The sequence below is a fragment of the Megalops cyprinoides genome, chromosome 16, assembly GCF_013368585.1.
Source record: "Megalops cyprinoides isolate fMegCyp1 chromosome 16, fMegCyp1.pri, whole genome shotgun sequence".
Lineage (NCBI taxonomy): Eukaryota > Metazoa > Chordata > Actinopteri > Elopiformes > Megalopidae > Megalops > Megalops cyprinoides.
Window position 1 is genome coordinate 17,721,677 of NC_050598.1, and position 13,020 is coordinate 17,734,696.

General features: G+C 38.5%; 1 protein-coding gene across 2 annotated transcripts in view; it reads left to right on the forward strand.

Moving 5' to 3' along the window:
• gria3b (glutamate receptor, ionotropic, AMPA 3b) overlaps nt 1–10,804 on the forward strand; it is a 105,283-nt gene extending 94,479 nt beyond the window's left edge. Inside the window, exons 13-16 of one of the 2 annotated variants that reach the window (XM_036548450.1) lie at nt 1,063–1,310; nt 2,087–2,201; nt 9,320–9,567; nt 10,301–10,804. In XM_036548450.1, coding sequence (XP_036404343.1) covers nt 1,063–1,310; nt 2,087–2,201; nt 9,320–9,565 — 609 coding nt within the window. In that variant the 3' untranslated portion in view covers nt 9,566–9,567; nt 10,301–10,804. Of the gene's footprint in view, nt 1–1,062; nt 1,311–2,086; nt 2,202–7,498; nt 7,614–9,319; nt 9,568–10,300 lie in introns of both variants that reach the window. The other variant, XM_036548452.1, reaches the window with a different exon arrangement.
• Nucleotides 10,805–13,020: the final 2,216 nt, after the last annotated feature.

A 13,020-nucleotide genomic window follows, 5' to 3' on the forward strand; every position in this document is an offset into this window, starting at 1 on the left:
CTTTGAAGAATTGATGTTTATTATAGGCACTGCCCTATTCTCCTTTCCTTCAGGTAGCTGTTATGTATTACCTCAGGATCAATGAAATTATGCTCTACTTTTTCCTCCTTCCCTGTCTCTCTCTGTCTCTCCTCTTCCATCTCACTCTGTCTCTCTCCCTCTCCTGTGCTGTGACGGCTGCTCCATGGTGTTCCCTTATTTCCTTCTCTCGCTCAGTAATCTTTTTAATTAAATGAAATGGACACGGAGTGGTTGGCACATTTTAAGACCATGTTTTATGTGACTCCTTCAGTGTAGCTGCTCAATACAGTACTTGTATCATTTTTGACTGCATGAGATTAAAAACTGTGAAATACACTGCCAAGATACCATTTTTTCTCATGAACAGTCACACCACAGCCAATTCATTACCCTTGCGATATTTCAGATATATTGTTAGATAGCATAATTTGAAGCAGCAAATATGTATACAGTTGTTTCAATGTCATGTGTCATTTGTTCAAGTCAGATCATTATTTGTATTTGCATTTATTATCCATTGAAGACTCAGTATGTTCAATATGTGAATGTTTTCTTACCTTGGTTTCTCATAATGGACAAATATTTTAAAGCCATATTCAACATGAACTCTGACTCCATTTTAGAATGCTGTTTACATGAATGAAAAAACAGTTTTGCAGGTTTTCAGTACCTGTTTTTGGAATGCTTTTGAGCTGGTATGATGACCTGTGTGGAATGTGATTTGTGTCTTTACTGACAGTGATGCAGAATTTTGATCTGTGCATTTCTGTTCTTCACAGTGTATGAACCCCAATGCCTTCATGAGCAGTTTACTCAGATTGCATTGCAGTGTTTCTTGAACTATTTGAAGATATCAAGCTTTGGCCTTTGAAGATATCTATAAATATTTCAAGATTTTTTAAGAAATCTTTTTTTATGAGGGCTTTCTAAATCATGTGACTGTGAAGTACAAGATCACTGCAAATTCTGCTGCATATAGTGCAGTGTGAAGGCGCTTTGAATGTAATCATATCTCTCTTTCTTCCTCTCTCCCCAATGCAGCGGTCAAAAATAGCCGTGTATGAAAAAATGTGGTCATACATGAAATCTGCAGAACCCTCTGTGTTTGCCAAGACAACACCTGATGGGGTTGCCCGGGTACGAAAGTCGAAGGGCAAGTTCGCCTTCCTACTCGAATCCACCATGAACGAGTACATTGAGCAGCGGAAGCCGTGCGATACCATGAAAGTGGGCGGAAATCTCGACTCAAAGGGCTATGGTGTGGCCACCCCCAAGGGCTCAGCATTAAGGTGGGTGGAATAATATAACAATATTCTCCATGTTGTTATAGTATTCCACCTACCCTGATGTCTCCTGTTGTCATTTTCTCCTCTTCTTCTTTTTTCTGTTTTCTTTTCTGTTTTGTTTTGAGTGGGACATCGAGAGGTAATGGTTTTATGGCTTTTATCATGCCTTGGATGTCAAGGCTGACTCTTAACACTGCTAATGATTTTCTTTATATGTTTGCATTCCTTTCTCCTCTGTGCGAACTGCATATCTGGTATATTAGAGTTAAATGAGCATCCATTTCATGTTGACGTCTCTCCTTTTTTCCGTTTCCTTCTCTGTTTCCCTCTGTCTTTCCTTCCAAACCCGTGTGCTGTCCTTCCCGACTGTGTGTTGTCACTTTTAATTTAACAGTTCAACGGTTTTTCAATTTAACTTGTAAGAGCTGCGCTGTCACTTGTGACGAATGTTAATTGCATGGTGTTTGTTGTTGTTACTTTTCTTCTCAATGACGAGTGTCCCCATCCCGCACACTTCAGCTCCGAGCAACGTAACCCTCCATGCCACCTTTCCAATATTGAACTTTCTTTGCTGTACGAGCGTTTCTTATCTCTCCATATCCGTGAAATTCTTATCCAATTTGTCCTTTCGTGCTATTTTTAATGATTATCGTGAATATTGATATTATTCCTCTTAATCTTATAAATTCTTACTCTTATTATTACTATTATTATTTTCGTATATTAGATTTCTCACGGACCTGTGCATTTTCTTACGAGTTATGTTTTATCGTTTCAAGAAATGCTGTTAACCTGGCAGTTTTAAAACTGAATGAGCAAGGCCTCTTGGACAAATTGAAAAACAAATGGTGGTACGACAAGGGAGAGTGCGGCAGCGGGGGAGGTGACTCCAAGGTCAGCCTCAATGTCACCAAAATCGGGTACCTTAGTGCAGAGTAATCGGCAAGGCTGTTATCTCAGTTCGAGTTCCGACGGAATAGCCCCCCTCCCCCCGACACACACCCACACACCCCCCGCCAAGCAATAACGGCGTTTCAATAATGTGGCTTTTCCAGTTTACTGAGCAACTGAGATCAATCCAGGAACCCTTCTCTGGCTAATGGAGGAAAAAAAGGACCAGTAACGTTTTTGACTTACTGAAGAGAAATGCGTGCAGCCATTAGGTGCAGTTATCAGAGAGGAAACAACAGGCTGAATGAGGCAATATTTATTTTCTTTGTAGAAAGAAATGCAGAATTCATTAAGGAAGTTGAGGATCCTTCAGATTTGTGGTAGGACAGTTCAGCAGGGTAGTTGCCATGGTCTCTAGGACTCCTTACATGAATATGTATGCCCTGCAGTTGTGAAAGGTGGTCATTGTATTAGTTCTGCCTTCTACATCTGCTGGGCAACAAGGCACCAAAGACCCCGTAGAATAGTGAGAGAGGTCTGCCCTTTTGTGGGCCAAGTCTGTGACCTCTGTTTGAGAGTTCAGTCTCTCCCTTCTTCAACACCACTACTTAGAGCCATCTTCTGCAATGGTTTTAATCATGATAAAACTTTCTGTATAATCAAACAGAAAGTACGGAGAATACTTGAAGTGTGTAATATGATCTTTTTCTTGGGCATCTGTAATGATAATAATGACTACCTATTAGGGGATTTTCTACTTTCTCAAAGGTGTTGTGAAGTTCTGCACCGAACGGTCAGGAGTATTTATTTACAGTATGCAATCTGAATGCATACTGTCAGCCAAATCAGCTTTACGGTAATATAAGGTGGTATTTCAAGGCCAGTGTAACACCCCGACCCAAAGGCCCGCGTTCCAGTGGCCATGCCACTGCATTGGCTCACGGCACTCTCCTGACCGCCACATCGCTGAGACAGTTAGGCAGGCGAGGGGAGCAGCGGAGTCTTGAGGGGACGAAGCATTACAGGAAAACGTGAGAATTCTAATCACAACAAAAACAGCCACAAAAAAGGGAAAGATTACAATATCCCTGTGTGATGCTCAGTTGTGTCTTTCTAGCAGTTCCTCAGTCTTGACCACAGAGACCTGTCGAAGGCCTGCAATCACGACAGCGCACTGGTGGGATCAAAAGGTGGAAAATTTCACTTAGCCTTTTGTTACAGAATTGATGACCTGCCCACAGCCCAGTGGACAACCGTGGATACATCTCTGATTCCTCTCCTTTTTGCATTATGACTGCTCGGCACATTGAAAGACAAGGCAACTGACTTTGCTGTTCCTAACTGTAGGTATTCTTTCCTGAGAGTAAGCAGGCAATGAATACCCTTACAGTACAGGAATATGAAGCAGATGCCTGGTTTTAACAACAATATGCTGAGGATTTTGGGTAGAGCTCGAGGGCAGGTTTTGCAATACACCAAAAAATTATGGTATCTCTCTTGACTGCCAAGGTTTTTATTTGCTCATTTTTTTGAAATGGAAAAAGGTAAACCTCAGTGATTTAACAAAATACTTGAAATGCATTGTATGTAATGACCATTTGGAAAAAAAAAAAAGTAATTTCCAACAGAAAAGAAAAATTTGATCTGGAAAATGGCTAAACCAGCCTGTAGGCCACATCACTGATCTAATGAGATGAAGATATCGGCTCATAGAGGTCATGGTCACGTTTCAAGAGACTCTACTTCTTCCAGAAAGCACCCTTTCTTGAATAATCATTAGCCATGCAAAATGTGGAAAGAGAAACCAGCATCGTAGCATTTGTTACTGATTAATGATGAATTAATTAATTATTAAGGAACTCGTCTCTGTCCTCCAATGAGCTAGATGATGAGGCTATAATCTTATGTTATTTTCAGATGAAATGATAGATGAGCATTCTGGAACTTATATCCACACTTTGACCTATCACTACACATTCACAAACGTTGAGTAGATTTGGAGCAGTATCCATACCTCTGTCATCAAAACAGAAAATCAAAGTGTCGTGTTTTGGAAATGGAGGGTAGTTGTTCCAGAGTTGATTTCAGTCCAGGCTCCATTCTGCAGAAAACAGGAAGGATGAGGCTTTATCAAGGACCAGTGCCCTCTAAGGAAAGGTATGGGTATTGCATGTTAGAGGATTTTTTGCCATGTGCAGCAATACGTGAGATAATACATAAAACCAATAAAAGCATATTAAATGAACAAAGAGTACATTAACTGCTATAATTAAATTTCAAGAGCGCAAACCATTTCCTTTTGTAACTATGTATGTCATAGTAAGAGTTAGTTAAAAGTTAGTTAATTTTTTAACATATTAAGTAAGAAACTGTCCTTTCACTAAACACCAAAACTGTTTACTGACTGACACTGTAGTCTGCTGACCTGCTGGCCAAAGTGTATGAACACTAATATATTTCTAAATGTACAGTACGTTTCAAATGACAGAGACGAATAGGCATGTCATGAAACACTGAAAGAACAGTACAGTCTGCTGCAGTGTTTTAAGCACAGCCATGATAAATACACTCAATTGCTATTAAATTACCTGTTGGAACTAAACCTACTGACTGCACACCATTTCCTTTTCTAAGATGTTATACAGGTAAGAGTATGTAAAATACTGCTTACAGACATGTCTCTTTTATGTAATTCATAAATGACAAAATGTTGAAGCTGATGCAAAGGAGCTTGTGACACACATAGCAGAGATTCATGCCATGTAAATGTTTGCCTCTTAACTCCTTGTATGAATGTAGTCCAATTGATCTGATCATACAAACAGCCTGTCAGAAAGGAAGTGAGCCTGCTTTTCAATTATTTAATGTCTGGCATTTTCTCTGTCAGAAGTGTTTATCAAAAAGATTGAAACACAACTAGATGAGTGATTCACTGTCACTGCCTAGGCTGCAGCACAGGCATGTCTGAGAAGTGTGCATACATGCAGGCAGTAAAAGGCAGAAGGCTACCTCAGACACTGCACCTCTCATGTTCTGGCATGAACAGCAGTGCAGTGCAGTAGGTAGGGATGTAGCCAGAAGAATGAAAGGCAGCTAAGGGTGCTGTAGCAAGAATGCTTCAGTAAATATCCAGTAGGTTAAATGGCTAACATGTAAAATGGGAGCTACATTAGTCATGCTGAATATGGTCACCCATGAAGCAAATGTGTAATTTTACTTTTTCGTGAGACAGAAAACAATACGGAGAATTCAGACATTGGCTAGTGGTTTTAAAGCATGGTACTGACAAACCTGTATCTGAGGGTTACATGATTGTCTGCTCTGTGCAAGTTTTGCTTTAGTTCTTTTCTCAGTAAATCTTCCTTATCGAGGTTCCTCACTGCAGCTGCTTGTGTTTAATGAACCTCTTTGTCAGGGCTTTGGTGATTCGTCAGGACAGTGCGGACAAGCCTGCTACTGTAGAGACATATTACTTAAAGCTTTGCTGTTCCTCTCACTCCTCCTCTAACAGACACTCTACCAAATATTTTATTATAATAATTATTATTGTTGTTGTACTGCTGCATCCAGGGTGACTTACCATGGCTTACATTTGACATATTATATTTGGCATATGTTTCCTGAAACAATTCAAGGAGCGTAGAGTACAGCAATGTCTCACCAGGGATTTGAACTTGAACTCTTCTGGTTTGAAGACCAGTACCAAGTCCTTTTACCACTATGCTTCACTGATGCTGCTATCTTCTTTCCTCTTCCTGTTAGCCAGACGAAAGCATAGCCCAGATTCACATTCCAACTGTCATCTACCAAAACACCTCCACTGACCTTTTTCTCCTGGGTTTTGTAGCACTCACAACTATGTGAGACACATACTTGAGAATATCAGGGCATGCTCATACACAATAACACATTAGAACTTGAACCAGTGTTAAAAAACAAAAATATAGTGCATTCCCACTTGTTTTATGAGAACACACATTTTAAAAGAATCCCTTTGTCGTACATCACATGAAATATAGTTTAATGTGATACACAATATCTTTCAAGGACAGATTATGCTACATGCTCCCACTGGCGTTTCATGCTGCTTTGCATATGCTATACATGATATTTGATATGCAGACTATGATGAAGGGAAGCAGTTCAACATCTCACGAGGGAAAGAATCTCAGTTTCTTCCTCTTTCTCTTCACGATGTGCCTGATGCACAACATAAAATGGTGAATACAGTATATTTCATGATGTTAAATTACAAGTGTTTTATCTTTTCCAGAAAATGAATGGATGGGACTCTGTAGCAGTCATGCAGATGTCATAATGGCTTGCAAAACCATAAGCCCCTACAGACCAATCAGGTGCCAGACATTCTCACAGCACCTTTTACTGGTTGACTTTGTTCTCTAAAAAGTGCCTCTACATGTACTTTAATTTATCATTTACAGGCACACAGTGACAACAGCTGTAATTAGCCAAAAAGCAAAAACATTCACCCACTGGGTCTGGGTTTTGTGTGGTCACTTTTGTCAGACAACTGATGAGTGCTCTGTTGACAATAATCCCTCACATTCTTTGTGTATACACAATTCATCAAAAAGGCAGGGCTTCTCTACAGGAACGGATAAAGTGTTTCTCCAAAATGTCAAGGACTCCCTGAGATCGATCGAGCGTTTAATTTGACCCATACTCTGGCAAATAAATGGGTGTCATTTCCTCATTCATGAACTAGTGACATGTTTGTAGAGACAATCCCCTTCTCTTTACAGTCTTTGTTGGGAATGTTGTGTGCTGTATGTCAAGGTAAGCAAACAGCGTTATGGAGGAGTCCACAGAGTTGTTACCTGGAGGGGTCATACTGGCTACCATTCCTACCTTACGTTGGCTACCATTCTCCTCAGAGAGTATAAACTTTAACTGGTGTTTTTTGTTTGTCTTTAAGTCAAAAAAGGGTTCCTGTTTGATTAATTTTGGGAAGTACTGGTTAAAAAGCCACATGTGGAGTACTATATGCAATTTCATCCCCCGTGTTTTGCCTTTAAGTCTGCAGTAACTAACACTGCAAAATGCCAGCATTTTTCTGCTCTGAACAGTGTATGCCGATTACTCAAAGCGATACAAGTAGGCCCTGGCTCTGTAGGCTAGCCATGCTGAGTAGAAGGTAACAGTTAGTATGTCTGCACTCTGTGATGTTGAATTGGCCAGGAGTCCTGCTGTATCGCTTTGTAAAGTATGAAGTAGTATAAAATCTTGAATAACATAAAATAACATAATATAATGTTATTTATGTTATTTCCCACGTGAAGAACTCCTGTAAACCTTGCAGTATTGAAACTCAGTGAACAAGGCATCTTAGACAAGCTGAAAAACAAATGGTGGTACGATAAGGGTGAATGTGGGACCAAGGACTCTGGAAGTAAGGTCAGTCGCTGCAGGTCTTTTGTACTGATTCCAAATTGCATTTTGACCTACTGTTCATATGCAAAGACAAATAGCTGTTCAGAAACATCAAATTTTTTGCTTTCTTTTTTGTTTGTTTTTTAGTACAAAAATAGATCAACTGTTTAATGATAGCTTTGTTTTGCCACAGTAGTAAAACTACTTTTGAAAACAGCTTAAGGCATTGCACCATTTTCCCCACTTGCAGTATCTTTTATTTTGAGCAAAATATTTCCACTAGATTATTTGCTATGATATATCACTGTAACTGCTATGATATTTGAAGCATAAGTATTTTAAAGGAAATTACAATATCATATACAATGTTTAATAGTAGAGAGAAAGTCATAGCATGCCTGGGGAAATTGTATGAAGTGCATTTGCAGAATGTATTATATTTTTTATAGTACAATGGCAATATCTACAGTGTCTTTTTTGCTCATTTCATACATGGCATTCATGGTACCTAACCATTATGCTGCTGTTTTTATTAACCAAACTTTTTATTAAAATTTTATTTATTGGCGTTGTTACTAATTTGCATGGAAACTGGGTCTATTAGGTTCTTTAACTTCATGCAGTGTGGTTGACAAACAAGGTTTCTTATTCTGACAGTCTTTTTCAGATTAACTTCCTAAAACCACTGGGCTAACTGGTGGTGTTCAGAAGTCACACCTGAAAAAGAGCTGTTGCAACAAGAATATTTTGTTTGCACACTATATGAAGCTAAGGAATGCAATAAACCTATTACTTAACCCTCTGAGATTAAGGCCTGCCCCATGAACAACAGATTGTTTGAACTGAGGGCTATTTCTACCAGTGTCATAGACTGACTGTATACCCATGCAAATACCACATCAAGGCTCATAGGGTTAAAATGCAAATGGTAAAACTCTTATGAACAAATTTTTGATAAATAAGTTTGGGAGGTAGCAGCAGCAAAATGGTTTATTTTACTTCTTAAAGTTTGCTTTTTGAGTCATTTGATGAATTTGAAAGACCTATTCCAAAATAATTATTTAATGTTAGTGTGCTCAGACAGAAGTTTAGTCTTTAAGTGGTTTGTCAAATTGCAGAGGTTGTGCAGTTAGGGTTTGTCAGAGTTTGACCTGAGTTACTGACCCATCTTCCTCAAGTGGCCTCATTAAACGAGCCACGATTCAGAGTAGATTTAATGCATCCGCTACATTCACCTCTCTAGCTTTGTCTGAAGGAGCTCTGATACAGTCAGAAGATTTGATGCCTGTCTCCTCCAGAGGAGAATGGCTGCACTACATTGGTCCTAAGTCCCTCCCAACTTCTGACCACTGTAGGAAAGCCAGTTAAAGATGAGGCATTTAGGAAATCAATTTCTGAAATTTTCTTCCATGTATCCCCTTAGTTGAACAATGCCTCCAAATGTTCTGCTGCCATGACCTTTGGTGTCATTTTAACACTGAATATGCCATGGGTAGCACCAGAAACATTACTTCAGGGAGGATTTGAGGGTCTTTGAGAAGTATGCATTTTGTCAAAACAAAAAGAAGGTTTCTGCATTTGAGTGTCAGTCTTTGCTGGGATTTGAATCAGAGGCCTTTGAAAGCAGTTAGGGAATTGAAGATTTTTGAGTGCAGGTCTGATCGTGTCTCTATGCTCTACAATGCTCCCTCCACTGCAAACATTCTAACTGTGTTCTTCACCTCTCTTAGGACAAGACAAGTGCTCTGAGCCTTAGCAATGTGGCAGGAGTCTTCTACATTCTGGTTGGTGGTCTGGGGCTGGCCATGATGGTCGCTTTGATAGAATTCTGTTACAAGTCACGGGCAGAGTCCAAAAGACTGAAACTTGCAAAGAACGCCCAAAACTTTAAGCCAGCTCCCCCAGCAAACACCCAGAATTTTGCCACATACCGAGAAGGCTACAATGTGTACGGAACAGAGAGTGTTAAAATCTAGGGGTACGACTCTCCACAATTCTGTCCCCCGCTTTGGGGCTCTCTCTATTTGCTATTGAACCATATGTTGTTATTTTTTTCCTTGTGCTTACGGCCAAATTCAATCTGTCCACCATGTGCTGTTAATTGTAAGGAGTATAAGCAAGTGCTATTTTTTCACATTTTTTCACATCATCGTGAGTTTGACAAGAGGTTATGTAAGTGAAAATTGTGTTTAAAAAACACCTGCTTGAAATCATTATTGAAAGTTGAGGATAAAGCACATTGTGGTTAGACTGAATGGAGGCCTTATCAAATGCTGTTTCATCTTGAGTTCCTCCTGTACAGTAATGCTGTATGGGACAGCCCAATATATTATTAAATTCAGCTAATTTACTATAGATTTTTCAATTGTCCAACAGGATGTAATTGCAAAGATGCAAGATTCTCATTACAACATATATTGCATTACTGTCACCACTGAATGCAGCCTCCATCTGTAATGTTAAAATGTATAGAATGTGTTGCTGATGGAAGTGTTGCAATGTAGGAAGACATTCAATCAAAAGTGTAACTAGGAGAATCTTTCAACCCAAGTGTTCAATTTGCTTCTACTGGATAATTTTATGGGTCTTAGGATCTATCAAATGTAATAATGTCAAATGTTCCCATCAGACTGGACACTTCTCCCTGATACTGAAACACTGACATTAACATGGTCATTCATAGCCTGTGTTTTTCCTCCCATGTGACACAGTTGGAAGGGACCACAGCCGCTCGCAGTAAAACCCTGGCACCTATGAACGGAAACCTTGACATGAGAGGAGATGGATCACAGGCCTGGATCTTACCCTGGGCCTATGAGCACTAGCCTCGCGGTGCTGGGCACGGCATGATAATCTATGATGATGACACAGAAAGGACTTGTCACTGAAAGAACTGAATTTGTCTCCTACAGTGCCTTACCGAACATTCAGAGAGTCACAACAATGCAACTCATCCTAGTAATATTGCTTCACTTGAAATATGAAAAAAAAGAAAAAAGAGGAATGATTTCACAACCTCTGAACATTGCGGTAGATATTTTAAAAGAAAAAAAAGAAAGATAATGTCATCATTTGCAAACCTAGCACATTTGGGAGACGGAGTAAGAAGGAAATCTGTTTGAGAGTATGGTGGTAGATCGGTATTCTATAAAGAAATTTACTTTAAATGACTTAAATATCCCAGTTCTTTTACAGTGAAACTTTACAGGTCAGACATTTTAAAATAAGTCGAGTGTATGGCAGTCACTCATTTAACAACAAATGTGCTTTCAAAGATATTTACAGTATTTGCAAAGGATAATTTATTTCTGTGATATTACTTCGGTAGAAGAAAACACTTGTAATTATTTTAGTCGAGTCAAATAATTAGAAATTATGCATTTTCATTTCATCTCAAATTATCATTGTTGTGTTATCATTCTAAACCCTGGTGTTGCTGATGTCTCGGAATTTGACAGCCAATATGCAGAGCAATATGAGCAAACAGTTCAGCTCATCTGGAGTTTCTATGGACAAAATTAAATGCGACATTTGGCTTATGACAAAGGACCACATCTGACACAATTCCCCAGTACTGCCAAAAAGATGTGTCTGCTGAGAGAGGATATATTTCTCAGATGTTGCAAAACTGATTTGGTGCCAAATTTTTACTTATCAACTTATCACAACATAGACAGCAGAAAACAATGAATGATCTTCAACTTAAATATGTATAAAAATGCACATGCATATGTATTACACATGTACAGCTTATGAGTTTTAGGTTCACTGCTCATGCTTTGATAGTAACTCTGTAGAATGGTTTTGGAAATTCTGCAGAAATCAAAGTCTTCTTCATAAGGAGCAGTGACTAATTTCAACAGACAATTCAGATGCAGACGTACTGCAGTCCATTGAATGGCTTTAAAACAGATGTCTTGGATTACCTTCAGTATTTTCTTAAACGACAGCACATTTTTGATCATGTTGTGGTTTGCATTCGGTTTTGTTTTCATTCTTGGACATCATAGGGTTAGCCTGAAATCATGATTAAAACGAGACATGCATTTTGGCTGCAGGTCACTGCAGGAGCAAGTTTTAAACTAAAGCTTAACAGATTTTCATTAATGCTGTTACTTTTCCTTTCACTAAGAAAACTGTGATTCTGTAGTATTTAAGATATGCCAAGAAGGAATTCAATGAAGATGATTAAAATATGGAAAGATAGTTTTATAAAAAAAAAAATGAAAAAAGGAAACAAAAGATGTAAATGAAACCTGTACATTTGTTTAAACAAAGTTCATTTATGAGTGTGAAGGCTTCACAAATGAGTTTGATAGATTTGCCGATTTTTCAAACTGCATGTAATAATTGGTGTCTGCTTAACAAGCCCTGCTACTTCAGACTGTAGGAGGCCAGCGTTAGAAACTCAGTTCAGTTTCTTCTACATTTTATCCCTTCTTCCCTTCTTTCTGTTACTGCACTCCAGCGAAAAGAAAATTGCTGAGCAACTTAGCGATTACAAAAGAGCAAGAACTGCATGTGTGGGGATAATTTACTGAACCTCATTAGTGAGGTGTTGTACAAAGAATTTTAATACATTTTGTAAATAAAAACTGTATAGGAAACATTGTGGTTTGTGTTTGTTTATGCAGAATGGCCCAAGATCATATAAACAGTCATTTATCTGTATTAGGACCCATTTACAGTTTTTAGGATGCAGCAGCAATGAAGTGTTTTTTTTTTCCTTTTAGGAATGTAAAGACTATATGTCATAACAGTGTTCTGGATTACTATAAATCTTTAATTTATGCCACTTCATGTTTCACTGAAGACTACATTATTCTGCGTTATTGGAATTATTCACGTGAGTAGACATTTTATTACATACAGTATTATTGCCATTCCAACCCCTGCAAGAATGCCTCTAAATCACAGAATGTATGAATAGGCATCTCCTTCATATATACATATAATTTTATGCCGATTATACACTATATAATGACTGTAGAGTTTAATGCAATACTGTGTATGCATTCATATTAGGGATGTCCCATGGGAAGTCTTTTATTTTCCTGTGCTTAAGTCAAATTTAAATAAATTGGACAGGTAAAAAGCAAGTCCACATGACTTCACATAATGATAACGTCCTTCATTCAACATTCTTCAATGCCCTTTATAGGACCCACGATTCAGGCAAATAATGAAAGAACCTTAAACAATATGACAAGATATGAACAGTAGTCTCAGAATTGATAGATTCTGTAACTTGGTATATATATTTGATGTGCTATGCATACATTCCTCAGTGTGGATTTCAAATGTTACCCTATATAGTCGCTCTATGTATATTACTTTTTTATAAGAAAAAGCATTGCAGATGAGTGGGCTGCAGCAGTATCCATGGAAACAGTTCCCCTTGAGGTCTTTATGTGTGGATATTGTACTCTTA